The 26,153-nt window shown below is 36.7% G+C and overlaps 2 protein-coding genes across 5 annotated transcripts in view; both read right to left on the reverse strand.

The window, feature by feature from the left end:
- Nucleotides 1-12,463, reverse strand: part of vcla (vinculin a) — a 52,183-nt gene extending 39,720 nt beyond the window's left edge. For all 4 annotated transcript variants that reach the window (XM_073873264.1, XM_073873262.1, XM_073873263.1 and 1 more), the window contains exons 1-2: nucleotides 12,113-12,463; nucleotides 2,750-2,821 (exon numbers count right to left, since the gene is read on the reverse strand). In XM_073873264.1, coding sequence (XP_073729365.1) covers nucleotides 2,750-2,821; nucleotides 12,113-12,280 — 240 coding nt within the window. In that variant the 5' untranslated portion in view covers nucleotides 12,281-12,463. The remainder of the gene's footprint in view (nucleotides 1-2,749; nucleotides 2,822-12,112) is intronic.
- Nucleotides 12,464-21,047: 8,584 nt separating this feature from the next.
- Nucleotides 21,048-24,286, reverse strand: plaua (plasminogen activator, urokinase a). Its single transcript, XM_055170403.2, has 10 exons — nucleotides 24,148-24,286; nucleotides 23,985-24,045; nucleotides 23,723-23,864; nucleotides 23,468-23,562; nucleotides 23,335-23,373; nucleotides 23,008-23,185; nucleotides 22,771-22,919; nucleotides 22,547-22,687; nucleotides 21,946-22,094; nucleotides 21,048-21,801 (listed from the first exon to the last, which is right to left on the reverse strand). The coding sequence occupies exons 1-10, from the start codon at nucleotides 24,151-24,153 to the stop codon at nucleotides 21,604-21,606; spliced, it is 1,158 nt and encodes a 385-aa protein (XP_055026378.2). The 5' UTR covers nucleotides 24,154-24,286; the 3' UTR covers nucleotides 21,048-21,603.
- Between the last annotated feature and the right edge of the window lie 1,867 nt (nucleotides 24,287-26,153).

The raw sequence follows: 26,153 nt of genomic DNA on the forward strand, positions 1-26,153 counted from the left end.
GTGGTTGCAAACAAGTTGATACATGGGAATACAAATGTTGTCAGGGACTTTAAAGTGGACATATCATGAAAATCTGACTTTTTCCATGTTTAAGTGCTATAATTGGGACCCCCAGTGCTTCTATCAACATAGAAGAAAATGTGAAAAAGGTCAACCCAGTAACTTAGGGGCTGTTTGGAATTAAGATGTGTTTTCGTCGATCGGATCACGACAAGTGGACGAGAGAGACACATCACGTTTACACCTGGTATTAAAATCTGTCTCTTTTGTCCACTTTCGACCACTTCTGCCCTGAACACTTTGAGGGGTTGGTCTGTGAGACTGTGGTCAAGTCTCTCTGCTGTCATTTAAACGCGAGCGGAGTAATGATGAGTTTATATGGAAGTGAACTAATATTATGTCGGAGTTCACTGCTTGTGTTGTAAGTAAAGATGCTGCACAGTGTTTTGTACATGTATATGTTAGAGCTTTCTCTAAATTTTCAGCGCAATTGATGAAATAAGATTGCGCAACTTTCGCACGCTTGCAAAATGAAACTGCGGAGATCAGCCGCTTTAGTTTTATCAATGAAAGCCTAAAAATAGCGCTGTTCACTGTGTGTTCGCACCAGAAGTCAGAAAAGACGTAAAACGTTTTGCTCAGTTACCTCAGATTAGATAAATGGGAGAGAAGGCAGTCTGAACACATTCAACCACATGTGCGTTTACACTACAAAAGCAATCCGATTTAAAGGGTTTTCGACTATCTCTGCATGTGGTTGAAAGTGGTCGAAAGTTTGACGATCCGATTGACGAAAACGCATGTTAATGCCAAGTGTAAACAGCCTCTTAGTTTTGGTAAACCATTCTCTGCAAGCATGTGAAAAAAATAGGTCATTGAAATTTGGCTCCCCTTGTGATGTCAGAAGGGGATAATAACGCCCCTTAATCTGCATTATCCAACCATGGCAATGCCATTTAGTGCAGTGATCAGCTTATTTGCATTTAAAAGGACACCCAAAAATGACAACCACTACAAAGTGGTCATTTTAACATGCTATAATAAATTATCTATATGGTATTTTGAGCTAGAACTTCACATACTCTGGAGACACCAAAGATTTATTTTACATTGCAAAAACCTCTTGTGAAATGTCCCCTTTAAACGTCATCACACATGAAGATCTCAAAAACAAGGCAATATGGGCACATTTTCCAACAAAGATTCATCCATAAATGTTTTAAATAAAGTTTGAAAGAGTTGTCAGAAGCTTGGTGGCGATGACGTCGAACTCGAGTGACCATGGTGTAGTTTGCTTGTAGCCTACGGTTAGCTTTTAATTTCTAGGAAATGCATTTAGACTTCAAAATTCATACAATTTTGTTTATCTGTAAAGATTATTGTGTTGGACAAAATGTGTGTCTTTTTTATTGAACACAGAGCTTATTTTTAAGCGATCATCCAAAAATGAATGTTTTTTTGTTGAGGAAACAAGTGTCCTGCTAACTTCTGGGTTGGCCTACAACACACTGTATGCTTTAATTTTATGCAAGTACCTTGTAGATAAAGATACCTACTATAAAATGGGACCAAATAAACTGAAATAATTTCACGTTTAAAAACTATTTTTTCTGAGCCACCTCATCTTTTAAAGGGCCCCTAACCTTGGTGTTTTCAGCAATATTAAAATAGTCTCTGGTATCCCGAGAATGTGTCTGTAAAGTTTCAGCTCAAAATACACCACAGATCTTTCATTATATGATGTTGAACATGACCACGTGTGGCTGGAATGAAAAATGCGCTGTTTTTGTGTGTCTCTCTTTAAATGCAAAGAAAGCTTCTGTTCCCCTCCCCGTATGCAAAGTAGGGGGTAGAGCTTACCCATGTGCTTTGTACTACATCAAAACATGTGTCTCTGGCGGAAAGTTGAACTGCACGCTCATAAGGCGGAGTCTGTGAGTGGTTATGTTTGGGGCGTAATCAATGTGACATCACATTGCTAGGGGATTCCCAACAGCCTGTTTTGTGTGACTGTTGCGGTGTAAAGGATTTAATGGATTTGTATAATAACAGGATGTTTCTGCACACACACTGGCGACTCATTTTCTGCTAGAAACACATTTAAAAGTGCATTTTCTAAGTCAGGGGGGCTTTAAAGTGTGAGAGACACAGCAACAACAAGCACACTTTCTGTGTCAGACTGATGATAAAAAGCACAACCAGACTTTGACATCTGAGGGAGCACCAAATCAGGTGGAAAAGAAGAGGACACATCAATATTAAACACATTTCACACTAACGGTTTCATCTGCATCAGTTGTCAAAGTGGCACTTCACACAGCTGAGAGCCCAGGGAAAGCAGTCATATAGTTTTCACACAGACTTATCAATAATGCAGCGTAAGCTTGCTGAAAACCACCCCCGGGCTTCAGGAGTATGGGTATGACTCAGTATCTGACAGTGAGAAAACGCACAAAAAGAACAAGCCCTCTACAACAGCACCTTATAATACTTAACATAAAGAGCATGTTATCTTAATCCTACCAATAAATACATGCCCAAAAGCCATTTTTGAGGGTTTTGTCGTAAGTAGACAACCGTCTACATTAATTTACATGACTATAGTGACCACAGCTGGTTGGTGAAACATCAAAGAACATGGCTGCAAAGTGGCCATGACTTTAACAAGGAACCTGTGTGTGTGAATGTGATTAGAGCTGATGTATGTTCACATGATGAACCCCTAGTGAAACAGGAAGCACAGGACTTACTTAATGAAGGCTGGAGGCATATCTCTCTTCATAATCTTATCCTCTGTCGTCTGCACTGTTTCCTTCCCCACCTGAGAACACATGTTAAACAAGCTTGTTTAACAACACAGAGCAACAGATCTGAATTTAAGGACTAGTTTGCTTAACAGGGTTTACTTTATGTCACAGCTATAATTTGCTGCTAGTCATAAGTAGGGGATATTGCGGAAGGAACATTATCAATCGAGAGAGCATTTCACTGGACAAAATGTGTGAGTGCAGGATGAGTCATTGATATTTTTCATTCATCAATATATTTAAAAACAGCTTTGTTATACACATTCATGTGTGGAAATGCATAGGTCCTTAGGCAGAACAGACAGATACAGCTTGTTAATGGGGTTGCTTTGAGTATGTGGATACAATAAGACCCTGTGTGTCCACTGCTCGCTAACTGGGATGTTGCCAATTTCTCCACTGTCCAATCGGAAAGAACTACCCACAACCAGTGTTGCTTATCTGCCACCACACCCATTTATTCACTATTTCCTAAATGAACGCATGGAAAATGAATTCAAAATACCAAATTTAGACTTAAAAATACAATGCAGTATTCAGGATTTTGGATATTAATGTAACATTGAGCTTGGGCAATACATAGTTTATCAATGATTTATGTTTACTTGCAGTTATATAAGCAACACTGTTAAAGTCCCTGTAAAGTCAATCTTGAAAATTCTTACTAAACAAATTATACTATAAATGTTAGAAAGGTATTGCTGAAACATGCCAAAAAGACTGTAAACTATGTAGTACTAAATTGAAGTGACGGCTCGTGACTGCTCATCCGAGGGGCGCAAATTCAAGTGTTCGGAATGTCATGTGTGTTGCTTGCGTTTTCAAAATATGTGTTTGTTGCATCATGTGAACTATGTGCATCATGTGTTTTGTCAAAATAAGTGCCTGCTGCACACGCGTCAAAACCGTTTACGATAAAAGACACGCTCACGTTTACAGAATACACGCAAGACACTCCCTTAACAGTAAACTATAATTAAGGCATGAAATTATGCGAGTATCTGGCAAAAGCGAGCGTCTCTTTTATCATAAACCCTTCAGACGCGTCTGCATAGGCACTTATTTTGACAAGACACGTGATGCACACAGGTTCACTTAATAGCGCAGAACACATATTTTGAAATAAGGAACCACACACATGATGGGCTTCATACATGTTGTGACGAACGTCACATCGAGCGCCCTCGAAAAAAGAAGTCATCGGCCGCCACTGCTGAATTGCAAAGTTAGTTTGTTAAACAGTTTTTTACCATTTCTGTGTACAGGATTATTTGGGCAAGGCACCGCACATGGCCCCGCCCCTAACACAATCGCGAGCATCCATTCAAGTTGTAGCAGTATTTAAAAGTTGAGAGAGACGATAGCTTTCCCCTCGAGTGGGTGTGGTTTCAGCACCGAAAATGGACACGTCCCCAACTCTTAAAAGCAGAGAACGCTGCAAATTTTTTCAAAATTTTTATAACTTTTTCCCCCATCATTCAAATCTGTATGAGTGGTTAATAAAAAATTTCTGTGGTGTGACAAACACAGAACACATTTAATATCTGACTTTACAAGGATTTTGAAATTGCTTTTAAACAGAGATGTCTCTGATTTAAACTTCAGCAGCAGAATTCAAAAATAAAAGCCAGAATCTATTAGGAGTCTGATAAAAAATGCTCATTAACAAGAAAACATGTCAGAGGCACTTAGAGAGTTTTGCATCTGAGCTCTTCATATCTTAATGTAAACTTTACTGCTCCTAAATCTCTCTGATATAGCATAAAAACAGATTTTAAATCATAATTGTACAGTACTGAAATATCCCAACCAACACAAGCACCAATCCATGTGCTCTGCTTGCCCTTTCACTGGACATCAGGAATTACATTACAATGTCCTTTAGAGTCCACTAATGCAGAGATAGAGAGATGTTTGTTATCTCTGCACACCACATGGCCACATACAGTACGCTTGTTTTTTTCCAATGATGTAATTACAAAGACGGCAGTCTCATCAATTACTCTACCCTACATACCCGAATCATATAGGCAATACATTTTCAATCACTAGTGAAGCTCTAGATGTGTGTTGAGTTGAAAGCAACATATTTTCTTCTTTTACAGACTGGTGAAGATAAAGAAAGATTACCTAACGAAAAGAGAAACAGATTAAATAGACTTAAGCAATACACAGCAGTGCATTAAATCACAGCACCATTGATGATCTGCTAAAGACCATTGATCGCATTGGCATGCGTCTCGCATGCGGTTACATTTGGACGACTGCACTTTTTTATTAGGACCACACTCTTTTATTAGCTCCTATAAGTGACTGGGACTCGTAAATAAGGCTAACTGGGTTCACTTCTAGGCTAAAGTGGGAACAGGGATCAAGAAGAGAGACTCCTATCCCAGTGGGGGATGTTTAACAGGGCCAACAAAACACACAGATGCACATATGTTCCTGTTGCTCAACCGATGGAGAACAGTGCTAAAGACCATAGGTTCGACTCACAGGAATCATGCAATGCATGTCTTAAAGGGGACATTTCACAAGACTTTTTTAAAGATGTCAAAAATACAGTTGGTGTCCCCAGAGTACGTATGTAAAGTTCAAGCTCAAAATACCATATAGATAATTTACTATAACATGTTCAAGTTGCCACTTTGTAGCTGTGAGCAAAAATGTGCCATTTTAGGTGTGTCCTTTTAAATGCCATGGTTGGATAGTGCAGATTAAGGGGCGTTATTATCCCCTTCTGACATCACAAGGGGAGCCAAATTTCAATTACCTATTTTTTTACATGCTTGCAGAGAATGGTTTACCAAAACTAAAGTACTGGGTTCTTCTTTTTCACATATTCTAGGTTGACAGAAGCACTGGGGACCCAGTTATAGCACTTAAACACGGAAAGTCAAATTTTTTATTTCTTTAAAATTCTTTAAATGCACTCCAAGTTGCCCCGGAGAAGAGCATCCAAACAAATGAATGCAAATACAAAAACGAACACACTGTCAGGCAGTGTCCAGGGGTGGGCCGCAACCAACCACAAGTGCAGGCCGCCGTCACCATACTGAATGAAGAATCCTGTGTGGCCTTTTTAGCAGATTTTATGCAAAAGAATGAAAAAAACCCAGTCAAGTATTTCACTGCAGTTGCAGATAAACATGATGTACCCAGACGAACAAAACAACCCACCCTAGTACTCATACCAGCCAAAATGAGGTCAGGAAAAACCAAGGGGTTGAAATTCTGGGTTCCTCTTTCATTATTTCTCTTTATGCAGTCCTGCTTAACTTCTCCTAGGAGCTGATAGGTTAAAAAACACTAAAATGTCAAACAGGCATCCACCTCGAACTTCTGCTAAGATATTGGACCTGTAACTACATTCCTCAAAGTTATTCTTAACTCAGAGTCTTGGGCCTATAAGGGCGTCAGTGGGGCAAGAAGCAACTGTGGTAAATAAGGATCCCCTGCCACCCTATCTGGCAAACAAGAAGCAAGGAGAATAAAGATGTGCATGGCATATGGACTTACAGTGTCAAGAAAAAATATGTGAACCTTTCAGAATTTAATGGTTTTCTGAATAAATTTGTTATAAATTGTGATCTGATCCTCATCTCAAGTCAAGGGTATTGACAAACATAATGTGTCTAAAAATAATTACTGGTTGACCCCCCTTGGCAGCAATAACCTGAACCAGACGCTTCCTGTAGCTGTGGATCAGACCTGCACATCATTGAGGAGGCATTTTAACCCATTCTTACTGGCAGAACTGCTTTAGCTCTGTCATATTCTTTGGACGTCTCATGTGTATGGCCCTCTTCAAGTTAATCCACAGCATCTCTATTGGTTTGAGGTCTGGGCTCTGACTTGGTCACTCCAAAAGTCGGATTTTGTTTTTCTGAAGCCATTCTGTTGTGGACTTGTGCCAGTGTTTTGGGTCGTTGTCCTGTTGCATCACCCACCTTCTACACAGTTTTAGCTGACGTACAGATATTCTCACATTATCCTGAAGAATTGTCTGATTTCTGTATCGGAATTCATCTTCCCATCAATGATTGCAAGCTGGCCAGGCCCTGATGCAGCAAAGCAGGCCCAAATCATGATGTTTCCTCCACCATACTTTACAGTTGGGATGATGTTTTCATGATGATATGCTGTGCCCTTTCTATGCCAGATTTAGCTCTGTGTGTTTTTTCCAAATAGTTCTTAGTCTTAGTTTCATCAGTCCACAAAACATTTTGTCATTACCGCTGTGGAGTGTCAATGTGCTCTTTTGCAAACTTTAGGCATGTAGCAATGGGGTTTTTTAGTAAGCAGTGGCTTCCTTGGTGGTGTCCTGTCGTGGATAGCCTGCTTGTTTAGTGTTTTACGTATTGTAGACTCAAGAACAGAGATGTTAGCAAGTTCCAGTGATGCCTTCAAATCTTTGGCTGTCATTTAGGGTTGTTTCAATTCCTTATTGATGTGTCTTCGTTGTACTCTTTGTGTCATTTTGACTGGGCGCCCACTTATTTGTAGAGTAGCAACAGTCTCAAAGCGTCTCTATTTGTAGATTATTTGCCTGTAGACTCTTGAATTTCTAAAGTCTTTGTAACCCTTTCCAGCTTTATGTATAGCAACAATTCTTGATCGTTGCTCCTCTGAAAGCTCTTTTTGGCGAGGCATGGCTCACATAAGGGTGTAATTCTTGTGCAGAGCAAAAACAAAAACTTTGAGGGGTTTTTATCAGTCAAAGTAGCTGTAGTCCACACATCCAAATGTTTTATCTTAACAAGACCTGACTCCAATTAGCTTTTTTTGAGGTCAATAACTCAAGGGTTCACATACTTTTTCCACAAGCACTATGAGTTTTTTGGTTGTTCTTAATAAAGATATGAAAGATCAGAATTTTTTGTGCAATTATTTTTAGACACATTACGTTTGTCAATACCCTTGACTTAGATGAAGATCAGATCACATTTTATGACAAATTTATTCAGAAAACTATGAAATTCCAAAAAGTTCACATACTTTTTCTTGTCTCTGCTGTACAAAGGGGCACAATATCAAATCACCCTTGGTTTAAATTCCTACCAACATTAATAACCACCAGGTTATAGTTCAGTGGTAGAGGGGTCATGCAAAAGGTCATGGGTTCAAACCTAGGGAGGGAACACACATTCTGATAAAATGTATACCTTGAAATGAGTTGCAAGTCACTTTGGATAAAAATGTCTGCCAAATTTATAAATATGAATACTGCTGTGCTGTAATCTAGAGGTTTTTAATGAAGTCCTGTTGCATGAACACCAGAAAAAGTGGGAAAAACATACAGTAACAGTACTGCATTATAAGGTATCTGATGCAAACTTAAAACTAGTAATACACCGAGCTTTCATTTAAATAATTGGAAATGCAAATATAGACTGTATGTTGCTTTGCATAAAGCTGAAGAAGAAAAAAAACACACCTGTTGATGTGCTAATAGTTATGTGCTCCAAAGTAGCTTCATCATAGAAACTAATTCCCTTTAAGCCCTCATTATAAACATATAAAATCCCCTGTTAAACCACATGACAGACTGATGGCTCGCAAAACACAAACTAAAGTTTAAACACTGACATGGTTGTAATTCCTCTAATGTTTGCTTGTGTGTTCAACCTGCACACATTTACACATTGTCTATTTGTTATGTGTGTATGAGGGTGGAGGTGCATTTGTAAGATAATATTATGGACACTTGCAGTCAGATGCCTCGTTTATATCCTGTCACAGCACACTTACATCTGTTTACGCTACCGCTCCGAAGTATCGCACGTTGATTCCCTCAACCTTCGCAATAAATTTGCGACTTCTTTAAAAGGAAACTCTGCAGTCCACACACACTAGCAGTCCATAAAAGGCTCCCCTCCTGCACATTTGGCACATTTCTCAATGCTGTGCAAAGCATATATGGGAAACAAAGACAAACACTGGCAGTGAGGCATTAATTGTATATATCTTTGATGCATAATTAATGCAGAGTGCTTATATGTATTGTAGCCCCACTAAAAGGCCGTTTGATACGAGGTTGTGTGCATTAGTGCTGATAATGGATTTTGAGAGCGCCGACCAGGTCAGCAGCTGCTTCTGCTCCAGTCAATCAAGGCCACTGTCAGATATCATTAAGCACAATTTAGATGATTTCAAGCCTGAACATTTTTAATTCTGTAGTGTGAAGAAGTACAGCTTCCTACTGTAACTCAAAAAACACAAAAAGCACAACAGGACTGTCACAAAACTTCACATCCACAGACCAACACCAGAGATGGGATCTGCAATGTGGAAAACAGTAAGCAGCACTTTTTTAGCATATCAATTTACACAATCCCAAACTGGGATTCAAGCAAAATCATCCCAGCCCAAATGTAAAAAATTCTGTTTGTAGAGTCCTATCAACACTGCGATTCATGGAAACCAACCAACATTTATAACAGTAAAGCCTTTAAAATATATACTCCACAGTCTTTCATTGTTGTTTGTCGTATATAAAGTGCTTAACGCATGTTGGGGACCCAAACTGCAAACAATTTATGCTTGTGTCATCAGTGTGAGTCCTAGTGGTATTTTTCCATGAATGAGTGGGATTAACTTCAATTTAACACATTTGAAAGGGTATTGCCTCCTCTCACATAATGGCTTTAAGGAAGGCTTTCCTGCAGGTAGCAGTTATGGATGAAAACATGACCCTGTTGTACTGTCTGGCTTTGAATTTAAGCGCTTTGGGTTATGAGGTCTCTGTTTTACCCTCTGGGAGTTTTAATGGATGATTATATAGGTAGTGCCAGACAGTGTGAAGTAAAATACTGTTTATATGCTCTTGTGGTTAATTAAAAGATTAAAAGAGATTACTCCTGAGAGTTTATAGACTTTAACAGCTGTTAATAAATAGTTTTGCACTACTGAGTAGGGCTGTCACAATGATTAAATAATCGTCTCATCGCAATTGTTTGACCTCATCGAGATGATTTCAGATCACCACAATGATTGCACATCTCTCTAAAAAACACAAGGGGGAGCTGCAGCGCATGTATTAAATGAGAGACAGTATTAGATTACTTTTAAATATGCGTTATGTGTATTTATATTTACTGCCAGATAAACCTTGTAAAAGATTTAATTTAAAAAAATCACAACAATGTGTGAAAATTATTTCATGAACAAACAAAAAAAATGTATGACAATTAAATGTCAAAGTAATAAAACAGACAATTAATCACAATTTATTAGGCAATTAACCGTGAGCCAAATTTCATAACCGTGCAAGCCCTACTACTGAGCTTATATACGTGAATGACATATACACTTTAAAGAAAGGAAGAAACAAATAAATAAACAAACAAACCTAAATAATGTTCTCTTGGCACAATCCCAAAATGCTCTAGAGAATTTTGACAGTCTAAACATAGTACAGTCTCCAAGATACAGACCTGTCTTTATACTAAGAAGAGATATAAAGCACTGAATTCTAGGCTTGGCTGATATGTCGGACACTTCAGCAGTAACAGGTGCCACATATGATGGTGTGGGGGTGCACTGGGGTGTGTCTCCAATAAAGACGCTGACACCTTACACTTCCTCAAGCCGGCAAGGAGTCACTTTCCTTGGGCCACGATTTTGAACTACCCTACACCCCAGCTATGCACTGCGAGACTGTTTTACTTCCCAGACCAGGGATCCTATTTATTTGCAGGAACAAAATACTCACTGCCTATTTGTGACTTACATTAAGTACGTCATATACATTAGGAGGATTCGTCTTACATTACTTTAATGCATGACAGCTGGAAGCTAAATACCGTTACAAGTAAACAAGATGCAAATAACAAACTTTTACAAATGTATACCTTGAATGCACTGTAGTAACTTGGATAAGAGCGACTGCCAAATTCATAATGTAAACACATTCTACAATAATATAAGATATATATAAACTTTACTTCCAATTCTATTTCCTTTAATTAAGAGACTTCTGTTTAAATAACCATCATCCATTACTTAAATCAATACTTCTGGAGATTTATTCTTTTCCTAAAATTAAAGCTCTTTGCTTAAAAAGTTTACAATTTACCGATTGTTGCTGTTAAAAATTTTTTTTCAAATTATGCTAAGACTCTCTACACTCATAAAAATAAAGGGGCTTCAGGATGCCATAAAAGAACCATTTTTGGCTGAATGGTTCATAAAACCTTTAACACCTGAATAGCCTTTCTGTTTCAGAAAAGTTCTTAGTCGTAAAAAAAGTTAAAAGGAACCAGAACCAGGAACCAGAATTGGAAGCAGAACCTTTAAGCATCTTAATTTTTAAGAGTGTTTTGTGACCAGCGAAGAATAAGAACTTGCCAGCAAGTTTCTTTCTGGTTGCTGTGGATACACTGGAAAAAATATGGTAAAAAGTCTTTAAGTTTCTTAGATTTATCATTCTGTTTTTGGTGTTTCCTGGAAAAAGTTCTTTTTTAAACAGCACGAGCTTCTTGAACAGAATAATACAGCCTGATAAAGACTCTTTTGTACCCAAATCCACACTCACTTCATCTGTATGAACCAGCCATCAGCTCACGGCAATTCAAAATGATGTAACTACTGAAATACTGAATAAAGCATGTGGGTACCGTACGTCTACAGTTCTGATACTGGTAAATTTAAAATGTCAACAAATAATCATCACTGATTTTACTCACACAAAAACACAATATTTGAGAGTATATTTAAGGGTATGTTGTTTATCCAGAATGTAATGTATCAGCAGAAGAATTGCTTTATGAGTTTAAGAGACATTGCCTTCCTTTCTAAAACGGATGGACCCTTCACATGCCTCAATGCCCAAAACGTTCCAAAACTAGTCACTGGGGTGCTCTTTATCAACCTGTCTCCTACATCACGAGCATATGGTCACATAAATTTAAGCCACAACCAAGAACATCATATACGGTTCTCTCCTAAAGTTAATATGATTTAATGTAACTGTGGGAACTATAGTATGTTAGTAACTATGGTTACAACGGCATATTTTAATAAGAGAAAAGTTTGTGTTAACAAAATAAAGTGTGCATTAATTAAAACAAAAACAAAAGCTGCAGTGACCACCACATGACAAAATATTGTAGTATACACTTTGTTAATCTTTTCTGCATTCTTGTATTAACTAGAATACATTGATAAACTGTAGCAAATACTGTAGCATACTACAATATTTACTCTACTACAGTGAAATTATAAAGTATACTGCAGTACAGTATTTTGTATGTGGGCACACAGATGCTGAATGGGTGACAGGACGCATGGGGTTTGACTCTCACCCGCACAAGGTTGCTGACAGCCGCTTGCACTGCCGCCACGGGGCTGGTGAGATCTGGGATCGCTTTCCCATCAACTTCGCCCTCCTCGTGCATGATAACCAAGTGGGATATCTGCTGAGCCACTGGCTCCAGGATACTCTCTATCGTCTTGGTATGAAAAACTGGCATCCTAATATCTAAATATCCTCAACACAAGTGAGAAAAAGGCACGTGTTCGCTTTATCCCGCTCTTTCCCCTCGTTATTTCTTCCAAGGGCACCCGGATCCAGACGTCTATTCCCAAGTCTATTCCACTCATGCAAAGAAATTCCTAAACCACCTCACCGACCGACGCCTTCTGTCACTGTGTATAACCGAACCAATGCGCCCGGTGAGCGAGAGCGAATGCACGACTTGACAGAATGAGTGCTTGTCAACCAATCAGCGCAAAGGTCTCACACCAGGATCGGGGTATGATTGGATGCGCGTTGACGCTGTCTCCACTCTGCCCCGCCCATCCTACCTTTGATTAGGGCGCCAGAGCTTCCCTAAATACGTCATATGTTCAGTAACCAAAATTGCGATTGACTCGGACCTGGAATAACCAAGTCTGGATTACATGGATTAGCCTACATATATATTAAAGTCAATGTGAGGTAAACCGATAATAAGTGACACGTCATGCAAGCATTTGTGCAGGTTGTGTTTCAGATCATCTACGGATCTTATTTATTATATTTGCCTGTTAGCACGTGCAGGTGGACAATGACTTTTCTTATTCAGTTATAAATCAAGATGATATAACGGTGATTCTCGTGCTATTTTCAGAATATAACGCTGATGAAAACCACACACGATAGATTTGGAAGTTCAGGTAAAACTCTTTCAAAGTCCGAAGCACAGAGAGACAGGGCAAGTTGTATACTTTACATTACGTTACATCAAACTTTTAAAAGCAATTAATTAATTAATTAATTAATTAATTAAAAGACGATTAAAATATCGAATCATCTTCATGACCTAAAAAGATGAAAAAAATGACAAGTTAAAAAGCAAGAAACAAAATAGAGTGTGTTTGTCTATGGAAAATAAATGTTACAGCTTTCTTCAATGTCACAATCTATTTAAACCTGTTGAAATTAATCTTTTAATATCAACACAAAACAATCATTTGATTAAAATACTTTCATAAAATGTGTAATATGCCTATAATAATATTAATGTACAGTTCATATTCACAATATTAGAACTGAAAATCCAGTTAAGACCAGCATAAGCTGGTGAGCTGGTTTTAGCTGGTCTCCCAGATTGGTTTTAGCTGGTCTAGCTGTGTTTTGGTCACTTTTTAAGCTGTTCTAGCTGGACTTTGCTGGTCAGGCTGGAAGACCGGCTGACCCACCAGCTTGACCAGGTGGGAGGACCATCTTAGACCAGCTACTGCCACCTTAAACCAGCCAAAACCAGCTACCAGCTAATGCTGGTCTCTGCTGGATTTTTCAGAAGGGAGAAGAATTGGGTACAATTTAAGACTGAGCTAGGCTGAGACTAACATAACCATTCTTTGTGGTAAAACAACCATTCTGCAATTGGGAAACCTTGTAATTAATGTAATACTGGACAGCCCTTGTGAAAACCTCTCTATTATGAAATTTCTGCCTGGGCACATTTTCAGCCTTCGATTTTTAAAGTTAAGTATGTCAAAGTTAAGAATCAACAATATTGGCTTCATTTTCACATCTCATCTTGGACATCTGCATGACAGAAATGTTTAGATGTGATTTATACAACAATAAAACCCCTTGACGTTGGACTCATTTTAGTGCTAATATGGAAGAAATCACACAGTACGTGTAAGGGTACCAAATAAGGAGATGTTAAGGGAAGACCAGAAGTGCCTTGCAACATTATAAGGTAAATTGTTGATTATATAAGCAGCAGCTGCCACTGAACCATATAAGTGTTGAGTCACTTGGGGAAACTGCTTGTGTATGTCGAACATCATCTGTAGTTTCTCAGAACTGACAGACAGGAGAGCTCCAGCTGTGTTATTTAACTCTGTCTAACAACACGATTTTGATATTTACTCTGTTTCTGTCTTGGCTTTCATTATGCAGGAAATATTTAAGCAACCACCTGAATATTACTAATGCAAATATTTAGAGAGGTAACAGATTAGATATGGAAAACAGATTATTAACAGTTTGTATAAATTGCAGAAAATAATCATCGTTAGTATCAGGTCATGATTATTATTGAAACTGTTTGTATTCAGATGCATATTCAGCACAGAACCCTTTCCATAGCCAAGATCTGTAATGCTGTGCTCAGCAATTTCATGCCATCTAGCCTTCTGCTGACTTGTTTCTGTTAGCTACATTTGCAGGTGATGTGATAATACATTCTCTCTCGCTCTCTCTTACACAAACACATGCACAATACTCATCTCATACAGTACATGCAATTCAAGATAAAAATACACAATGTTTATCAGTCCTGAAAAGAAATAAAGAACGATTATTAACTTACATGAAAAAATATTCCCGAGTGCATGCTGCCATTATAACTGCCTATAAATTTCCAGAAAACGTTAGCAGTAAACTAATGTTCCTCACATTGGCATCTATAAATCAGAATGGTTTCATCTACATGTACAGTATACAGCATCTGCCAGTGGGGCTGTACACTATTTTTATAATAATATGAAGATAGAAAGACACATTCAGCCATGTCTTCAGCCATCACCTAGTAAATTCTATAAAGAAATGCCTTCCTTTGGTATTTTCATTATTAAACACAACTCTAAAAATGAATTAGATAATTATTGTATTTTATGTTTAAAGAAAAAGAAACACCAAACTTGAATACAAAGATGTTGCTTGACTATTTACTTTTAAAATTTACACTGCAGTTGTTTTTCATCAAACGTCTCATGTTAAATCTCTGAACATTTCTTCCATAATTAAAAAAAAAAAATCTTTTAATGTCTTAGCAGTGCCCTCGAGTGTACAGTGGAAGTCATTACAGACCTAAAATGCTGTTTAGTGCAGGGGTTTTCAAAATGAGGGCCAGGAAGGGTTCTCATAAATTTTAGAACTGTATTACTGCTTCATATTCATATTTCATGTTCATATTTAGTTTTGTGTTTATCACTCTTATACTTTACAGAATTATTTAGTTTGTTTTGAATATCTTTGTGTTTTCCCTACTGAAAAATCCAGCTAAGACCAGCATAAGCTGGTGAGCTGGTTTTAGCTGGTCTCCCAGCTTGGTTTTAGCTGGTATTGCTGTAGCAAGCTGGTCCAGCTGTGTTTTGGTCACTTTTTAAGATGGTCTAACTGGACTTAGCTGGTCAGGTTGGAAGACCAGCTGACCCACCAGCTTGACCAGCTTTGCCAGACTGGGAGGACCATCTTAAACCAGCTAGTGCCACCTTAAACCAGCTAACAGCTTATGCTGGTCTTAGCTGGATTTTTAGTAGGGTTTCCATTACTTTAGTTCCCTTTATCTCACTCACTGGAGTTTGTATGGCAGTATTCTTTGTAAAAGCAATATGAAACAAAACTTACTGCTGTAGTACAAATACATTTAAATGAAAAATGTCAGGTTTATACATTCAAACGAAAATGTAAAAGGTAAAGAAAATCAAATTGTTTTTAGCAAGAACATATAAAACACACATTACAATGTGCCTAAATATATGATGCATTTCCTGACCTACGCCGGTTTCACACCACAAGTATGTAAAAATAACAAGGTCATATGAGACACAGCCATCTTTTATCAGTATACATACTGGGAACTATATTCTCAGAAGGCGAAGCATTGGGTGGAGTGATTTGCACAACTCTGACCGAACTCTCTGCTCCTCACCAGGAGGCTTCTCGGTTGCTGCAAGCAAATCACTCCGCCCAAGTAGCAGTGCTTCGCCTTCTGAAAATATAGTTTCCAGTATGTATACTGTTAAAAGATGGCTGTATCTCATATGACCTTGTTATTTCACGGTGTGACTATACAAATCATAACACATAAATAGGAAAAGGTTCGCGTTATTTTGTCACTTATTGGGAGCAGTTTGCTAGCTGGAGCCATTCACTCCAGTCTTTGTGCTAAGCTAAGCTAGCGGGGGCTGCGTCAGACAGAGTTACAGCACGCAGGGAGATGAGAAAGGTATTTATGGACTTATCTAACTCCGGGGGATACGGTGAATAAGATAAATTCCCAAAAGTGTGTTCCTTTAAAGCGTTACTAAACCCCTGGTCAGAGCCTGACTCCACCCACTGGCAATATTTGGAAAATGAAAGAAAAGTAGGCAGATCCCAACGGAGATAGAGGGGACGAACTAAGCTTGTACCAAGTGTGTGGTGAGATCGTAACAAGGGCGCGGTGAGCTTGAACCTGCTTACGTCACAAGTTATTTTTTGGACTCAACATCCAATAGGAAAATTCAACTGCAGTAGCCACCGTTCAACCTGAAGAGGGCAGCAATCAGAGGTTTTTACACCATATATTGTAGTATTGAAACACTTTATATCCAAATGTCAAAAAACTTACTAAAATCAATGAACAGCACTAATAAAGCCCCATTCTTAAAGATCATTAAAGCAACAGCAAAGAGGTTTTTTTTTACCTTAAAACAATGTTTCCAAAAAAGTTTCAGTCGTTCATCCACTCGAAACAGGGTGAACGGCACTTTCACAATTGCTTTGCAGCCCTCTATCGGCCAAAACCGCACAAAAGAAGTTTCCAACCGTCGGGTCGCGGTCCTGTAGTTCGAGTGAATACTACAAAAACTTCCTTTACGGCAGACCTACAATCCAATCAGAGCCAGCTATGCTGCAGTATTAACGACAGAGGTAATGGACAATTCCGCTTCTAACCTGTAGGGGGAGCAAAGAGCAAAAACTATTTAGTGTTGCTTTAACTAAAAAATGTTGGTTTAGGGTTTAATTACTCTTTAAAAAATTACTATAGATGCAGGGGTTGGGAACCCTGGGTCCTGGAGGGCCACTGTCCTGCAGAGTTTAGTTCTAAGCCTAATCAAACAGACCTGCATATTTCTAAGTAATTCTGAAGACTTTGATTTGATTTTTCAGGTGTGCTTAATTAGGGGTGAAACTAAACTCTTCAGGACAGTGGCCCTCCAGGACCAGGGTTCCCACCCCTGCTATAGATAATAACAAATGATTCTTACCATCAACGAAGAGAAACTTGTCTATCAATTCCTCCAGATAACAGTGTGAGGCGCACTTGAGAGTATTTATTTCAGACAGAATTTTTTTTAATTCTTTTTTTATTAAGAAATTGGGACAAATAATGGACAGTATCGCTTTGTGGCAGTGACAAAAATATTAAAGCATTTCAATTTTAATAAAAACCAGTGGACCCCCCAATTTATATTTTTGTGCTTTATAGGGGGTCCCTCAGGACCACCTCAGCCCCCCTCAATTCCAACACTGTTTTATAGTTGTTAGGTCCTATAATGAAGGAAATGGATTTCAACATTTGCAACAAGTTGTTTATATCATTGCTCATTGTTTGTGTCTGAACCAATATCTTGCCTTATTAGGTCACAATCTTTTTCTTTAGAATGATGTTGTATTCTTAGGAAGAGGAAGGAAATTATGTTTCAATGATAAATGTGATGATATAGGTCTAATAGATTGCTTCCCTTTATTCTGTCATGTTGTATCATGTTCGTCATGTGTTTTATTTTGATTTTGAGATTTGCTTTTGTAACATAAGAAACGTTCTCTTTTTTTAGAGCTATTTCCTGAAAACAGTCTAATACACTTCAGACAAATGTATAGTCAGCAATACTGAAAGACAGAAATATGCTAAATCTGTATGAGGTTCCTGCTTTTATATATAAATGTGTGCATGTGTACCAAAAAGTGTATTTAGCTCGTGTGGGTGTTTGTCCAGATTTTTTATTTATTCTGGGAGGTCTCAATTACAGATGTGTTCACAAAAAAGTAGGAGGAGTGAGGAATATGACATACAAACACATATATCACTGATTCTTGAGATAAGGGAAAAAAACATGTCCCCCATCAAAATGTTACAATTTGCCTTAAAAAACAATAAATTGTTTCATTTAAAAATGCTTTAAAAGTTGGCTATGAAAGACTTGTGTATGTTTAGAACCTTAGTTTTGTATCTAATTATATTATTTCATATTTTATAAAACGCCGGCACTGCACCATGAAAGCCCATGCAAATGAGCTCATCCTTTGTAAAGGTCACAGTATCAAACTGAAGTGTTTGAAAATGCACAAAATGCACAAATATGACATATGAGTCTGATTGTTCACTTTTATTTTTTCAGTGAGCCTTTGGAAGTAGTCAGGAAATGCATGGGGAAAATTAACATTTAACATTTGTACACTATTAACACTTTTACATACTGTACTTTTCTTAGTTAGTTCAGATACATTTGCTTTTTTCTTCTGAGACCAGAAACATTTTGACATTTTCATGCGTGCTTTAAAGCGGTCATAGTGTGAAAATCAGACTTTTTCTATGTTTAAGTGTTATAATTGGGTCCCCAGTGCTTCTATCAACCTAGAAAACATGAAAAACTTTGTTTGGGTAAGCCATTCTTTGCAAGCATGTGAAGAATTAGGTAGTTGATTTGGCCTGTTTTTGGTGTAGGTAGCAAGGCCAATTACAATAATACCGTCCCTTAATCTGCACTATCTAACCATGGCACTGCCATTTAGTGCAAGAGAAAAAGAAAAAATAATTGACATCACAATTGAGTTTCAATTGCAACAAACCCCTAACCCCCTAACCCTTGCATTTCAAAACGGCACATTTTTGCTTAGGCCTACAAAGTGGCAATTTAAACATGCTATAATAAATTATCTGTGGAGTATTTTGAGCTAAAACCTCACATACACACTCTGGGGACACCAAATACTTATTTTACATCTTTAAAAAAATCTTATACTATGACCCCTTTAAATATCCTGTCACCAGGCATCTTTGTTTGAAGTTTGATATCCTGATACTCTCTGCCTTTTCTATGTTAAAACTAGGTAAATATCTTTAATCAGTTTAATTCTCTATTAGTTTGTGAACACCGTCAATTGTGTGTCAACACCGTAAGATGGAGGTTTTTCATTTTTATAAAAAAATTTATGTTTCTTTTGTTTAATTGAGTATGTTCATATATTGAAACACCAACTTATCTACATGCATCAGTGTCTTTTGTGCACAAAATCATTGATTGTATATATTAAAAATGAAAAAACTGGTAAACTAAATCAGAATTTATCACGTAACCTTGCTAAGGCACACCATTTCAACACACTTAAAGACTTTACAGTGTTGTTGAATTGATCAAACACACAAAAAACATATTTTCATGTTTCAAATGTGACTTGAGTAAATGTAATTTTTTATAAAAAGTGGTTAAATAAAAAACCTGTTACTTTTTATGATATGATATATGAGACCCGTGTTTATAAAAATATCCCGTTCAAATTAATGTAGTATAGATTTTTTTGTTTGTCACTTTTCAAAAGTACTTTTGTCCCTTATCTCAAGAATCAGTGATAGGATATAACACATGGTTTTTACAGCAACTTCTCAGAAATGCACCTAACCACTGACACCTAAACCAACTAACCAACTCATAACCAATTCAGAAAGAAATGTGCAAACATGCAGTTGGGTGTGTTTTGTGTGTCATTTCCAGACTGTCCTTAAAAAATAAAGACCTAATAGTTTGTTTGCAGCCAGCATCTTATACAACCTGTAGTTACATTTTTTGACTTATACGTCAGACTAGACGCATTTGTAAATGTAGAAATAAAAATAGTTTCATAAACATTTATGATTTTAAAGATATTTTGGAGCATCTAACCACACCCTTACCGTAAATCCAACCAGTTCTCAACCATATGAAACACAACACGCAAGTAAAAATACAGTCGCATTTATTGCATAAATTCACCAAAAACAACAGTATAAATGTATTACAAGCAATTCGCAAACCTTGCGAACTGAAGCCATGCAATCACTTTATATGAAGAAATCCAACACTGTAAAAAAATTCCGTAGAAATTGCAGCTGGGTTGGCGGTAATTTACCGTAGATTTTCATTTATGTTTTTTACTGGCAACACTTTGTTCAAAGTCAAACGAGCATCAAACATTCACAAGTCCCCATCTTCACAGAGCAAAACCAAAAAAAAACAGCATCAAGCAAAACATTCTGGGAAACAAAATCTGGAGCAAAAAACAGAAAAAGGTTGATGATGATTTCTGGTTCCCAGAATGCTTTGCATGAGGCTGTTACTGTATAGTTCCATTCTGCAAAGATAAAGACCTGTCAATATTTAAAATTTATTTAACTTTGAACAAACTCTTGCCAGTAAATAACATAAATGTAAATCTACGGTAAATTACCGCCAACCCAGCTGCAATAACATTGTAATTTCTACAGAATTTTTTTACAGTGAATAATGCAATACACACAGTCATCTTCTTCAAACATATACTGGAACATTATGACACAGCCAGTAGCTCTTCATATTCTTGACCAAAACAATCAAATGGGTTGAAGGATTTAATTTTCGTTAAAAAGGCGTTTTGTAAATCACTTAATTTGTTTGCAGACTTGACACCTGCAACCTAAAAGCTTTTCTCAACAGTGCAGATACACCTGTGTATGTGAAGTACCAACTGTGACATGATTATATTTAAATGTCTAAATCTTATATTAATTATTTATAAGATTATTCCCAAAAATCTTTTTTTAAGGGTTTCTTATGAAATAATAGGTCATTGACTTGAGCAATAACTGATTTAAATAATAAATGCTAAAAGAATGAAAACTGATGAATGATTAAAAAATGAACAATACACAAGCAAGTACATAAGCAAGTTTTATTTAAATTAAATAAGTTAAATAAAATACACATTTTATTCCTTATAATAGAGAGAATATTGTATTTAAATAAAATTGAAATCCCTGACATAGGTAAATGCAGTATAAATCTGTTTTACAATAATATTTAAAAAAATAAATATATTTAACATACATACTCGAAATGCTTGCAATAAATTAAATAGTACATATCAAATAGCTCATAGGACACAGTCCATGATTCATTATAATATTATTTTTATATAATTATCAGATTACTTTTACAGCATTATTACCACAAGCACGATCTGTATCCATGTTATTACAGATAAACTTCTTTGGAAAGGTAAAAAAAGTGATTTAAAATAAATATAAATATGATTTACAACCTGAGCTTAAATAAATAATTTAATTAAGCATATCCTTCATTCATTTTTATCAGTTCATATAACATAAAAACAGTAGCATATAATGACAAAACTCCTATATGATGATTCCTATAATTGGAAAAAAAGTAGCTGCCGTTTCACCTGAGTAACAGAAATTACTGGCACATTTATTTTGCACCGCCTGAAGCACGTTTAACCTAAAGAGCTAAGAAAAAATTTGAGAGACATTACTGATGTTCTCAAGCCTCAAAGTTAATATTTCTGTGGATACCTAGAACCTTTTGTATATGAAGGTAAATCAGTATGCTCTGAGATCCATTTGTTATAGTTGGTGACTTTTGTGTAAACACCAGGGTTAGACTTTTTTGCACAATCTTTTCCCCAGCTGATGATACCGAATAGGAACATTGTGTTACCCATTTCACACACCAAGGGCCCTCCAGAGTCACCCTGAAAGAAGAGTATGCACAGTGAGATACGCATGTCTTGCAGTTTAATATCATTCAGTTGCAATTAATTTATCTATGCCAGATGTCATACTTATATCATTAGTAAAGTAGGTTTATGGTTACAAACAAAAATGTTTTGGTTTACCTGGCAAGCATCGTCCTCCCAATTTCTGCCAGCTGCACAAAACATGTTATTGCTCACTTCATCCTTGCTGTAATATTCATTCTCGCAAACGTTCTGGGAAACAAGCTTCACCTTAGCTGTTTTCAGATGCCGTGAGTAATCATGGCCACCTTTACAGATTACAACAAAAATTGATTGTTTTAAAGCATAAATTCTAAAATAAATATGATGTTTTTATTATAATGTTTATTAAGTGTAGTAATATCAACATAATGGTATATGCATTTGTTATTGTATCTAGACATAAATTTGAATGAACATGCATAAGAGCAAAGAAGACAAATTAGCTGAAGGTTAACTGATTATTTCAAAGACGTACAGAACTTTTAAAGTAACACAATGACTGCCAGAATATCTTGCAGTGATATATTGTGATATTTTAAGTCACTGAATTCTACATCATACAGTATCATCATCCTCAGATGCCTAATGGTGTCATGTTTCATATCATAGATTTGGACACATTGTGTACTCTTCATCTTATCTTGCTATTGTACGAGCGTGATATTTGTTATTCTGCTCTCATACACTATCTTTGCATACATACACAATGTCATCCTACCTCTCTTATATCTTCCATAGCCAGCAATCTCACAGTAGAATCCTGAAGGAACCATTTGTTGGAATGGAGGAAGGCACGCGGTCCTCACAGAACTTGTCTTTGCGGCACATTTTCCATCGCTGTTCACTATCTGCAGCAGAGCTGGATGCAAAGAGGTTTTCATTACTTATCTATTACTATCCAACTTATTCAGATGTTCATTAGTAAACATGAGGAAAACATACCGATGTCATTGTTGTAGTTTTCAGTTGTGTAGTCGAAGTCAGAATGGAGCACAAGTTTGCTCACATTGAACTTTTGCTCTTTTGAGTCGGTTTCATTGATGGAGTTCTTTCCCAAGTAGACAGAATATTTGTGTATTTTTGTTCTTTTACTGTTTAAACAAAAGAAACAATAGCATTTTAATACACAATTTTAACCAACTGACTAATTGTCGTATTCTTCAGTTAAGAAAAGCTTACCCTTTAGGGAAACAGTGGGCTGCAGTAAGGACCCAACATGGAGCAATGAGAGCTCCTCCACATAAAAATCCTTGTCCAATGAAAATAGCTGCAATCCAAGGCTGAGACTCAACGCTTGTCCTTAACCCTCCAACTATCTTTGACATACGGGGCACGTTTCGCTCGCCACATGTTAATTCTGCATAATGCAACATAAAGCCAAAACTGTCAGTGACAAGAAAATATAAAGCCTGTACACATTTGTCCCAACAACTACATAGTCATTAATAAATCCATGTATTGATGTTTTGCAAAATGTACAGCATAAAAAGATGATCAAAATTTTACCTGTGTCCTGTGGTGGGTCCGGTTTTGATGGGCGTATGGCTAAATGAGCAAAAACATGTTGTGTTAGTTTAAGATAATCTGTAAATTTTTTCTCTGACTTTGCAAAAAAAAGATAGTATAAGCTTTTGCTTACTCGGTTTTGTTTCTTTGGGAATGTCACAATATTCACGTTCCCATCGATATCTTTTCCTAACCATACACCATGGCTTAATGCTGTTATCTGGATTTCTGAAAGAGCAATATATTTACATGGATTTTGAGCATCATTCCACTAGCAAAGGTTACTCACTTGAGTGAGGTATAATTTTAAGGTGCAAGTCTCTGTGTGTAGACACTGCAGGCTTGCTGCTCATTACAATGAATCATATAGCACATGACAAAACACTACCTGCAGTAGTTATGATTGCAGCGTTTAAGGGAAGGAATTGGTGCTTTGCTTGGGATGCGATTCCAGTGCGCACACATCCGTCCATTCACTGTTACTGACACTTCAAATTTACTTTCATCAGACCAGCACTCATCAGCCCTCCCTGAAAGAACAAAATGAAATGATGTTTAATATAGGTACTTTTTATGAAATGCCACAAACACAACCTCATCTCTTCTTGAGAAAACCTCAATAGAGCTTGACAAAATCAGAAGAGACGTACCTTTATGCTGTGTAAGATCATCGGAAATTCCCGTATGCCTAATAGGCGAACGTTGGTATGTCTAAAAACAGGAAAATAAATATTAGATTTGTGTGTCTGAGTGCTTTTCACTTTAAAGGGATAGTTGCCCCCCAAAATAAAAATTTGGTCATCATTTACTCACCCTCATGTTGTTTCAAACCTTTATGAATTCATTTGTTCAGCTGAACACAAAGAAGATATTTTGTTACCAAACCGTTTTTGAGCATCATTGATATCCATAGTAGCATTTTCTCCTACAATGGAAGTCAATGGTGCTTTTGTTTCCTGCACTCTAAAAATAGCTGGGTTATTTTTGACCCATAAATATTGGACAGAACACACTGTAAAAAATACTTTGCTGCCTTAAAATTTTTTGTTAAATCAACTCAGATTTACAAGTCATGTCAACCGAGATGAGTTTTCACAACTTATAAAATATAGTTGAGAAAAGTCAACTTAATTTTATAAGTTATAACAACTCACCTGTAGTTATAACAACTTATCTCAGTCAAGATAAATAATAGTAAGTTAACATGACTTGTAAATCCGAGTTGATTCAACAAAAAATTTTAAGGCAGCAAAGTAATTTTTACAGTGCACATGCTGGGTTAAAAATTGAGCCAATGCTGGGTTATTTTAACCCAACTGCTGGTTTATTATACCCCATGGTTGCATAACAACAACTCAACATTGGGTCATTTTTGACCCAGCATGTGTTCTGTCCAATATTTACCCATTATGGGTCAAAAATAACCCAGATATTTTTTGAGTGTGCTTCATTTCAAATTGTTTTCTTTACAAATTTGTGTTCAGTGGAACAAAGAAATGTATACATGTTTGTAACAACAGGGTGAGTAAATGAAGATGAACTATACAAAAAACTGGGTATTACTGCTAGTATAACTTACTGTAGATTTTACATTTATGTTATTTACTGGCAACAGTTTGTTGCAGCTGCACAATTACAGCAAATCTTTGCAATGTACCTTTAAAGCAACCATTTTAAGGAAGAAGACTTTTTCTCTCTTACCGCGTCAGTTGACCACAGAGCACATGTTAACAGTAATATCCTGAAAGCGCACTTCATTTCGACCATTAACCAATGTTTCCTTTTTTGGAGATCTTAAAAAAAGATTTTGAAGAAGTGAGAATGTGCATTCGTGAGAACCAACTTTAAAAGGCATCATTAAAAGATATAAATACAGTATATAAGTACAAAACCTTTGCAATGAAATTGTAACATAATCTGTGAAAACCTAAAGTATTTTTTGTGATATACTGTTCTATAAATAAAACCCTTCTAAAGAACATTCTGTCAAAATATAAGCTTGATATCTTGAATATTATTGACTGAGTAAGGTCATGTCAAAGATTGAAATCATATAGTGAAAATGAATGACAGTCCTGATCTCAAAGATTATGAAACTTTAGACTAGACTTCACAGACATGATCAGATATATGCCAAATGAAACAAAACAGAAACTTTAAAAACTTGAGCATAAAAGGTTAATCAGTGTTTACCTTTCAGAAAGTATGCACTAAGTAGGTTTTCTCTTTTGCTTGCAGCTGTCTTTGTTGCCTTGAGATGCTGTTGATCGTACAGATCATATGCTGCTGTGTGTCAGTCAGTGTTCCTTGTTTTATAGTAATGGTTGCGTGATTGGCTGGGGAGTGCCTGGCCTCAGGCAGCATGGCACATGCGCTTTGCTGTAAACAGTAAGATTGTTGGTTGTCTAAAAAAACCCCATTGTGACTCAGACTTATTACACAAGATATATTGCCTTTTTAATGCACATTCAAAACCTTAAAAAGGAAATTGTCCTTATAGGGAATTTGTTTCTATTAAGCAATGTCCATCATTGTGTTTTCTATAATTGCTCTGTTCATTTCACAATATATTTTGAGGAAAGATATATCTGTTAGCAGAGCGTACCCCAAACACTGTAAAACCTAAAAGTTAACTCAACTCAAACCATTTATGTAAACCGGTTGCATTAGTTTTAAAACACATACATTTGAGTACTGTGAACTTAAACAAATTAAGTCATATGCAGTTACTTATATTTAAGTTCACACTACTTAAATAAAAGTGCATAATTGCACATGACTCAAGTTCACACTACTTAAATTTATGTGTTTTAAAACTT

Source organism: Misgurnus anguillicaudatus, chromosome 11 (genome assembly GCF_027580225.2).
Source record: "Misgurnus anguillicaudatus chromosome 11, ASM2758022v2, whole genome shotgun sequence".
In the NCBI taxonomy this organism is placed as follows: domain Eukaryota; kingdom Metazoa; phylum Chordata; class Actinopteri; order Cypriniformes; family Cobitidae; genus Misgurnus; species Misgurnus anguillicaudatus.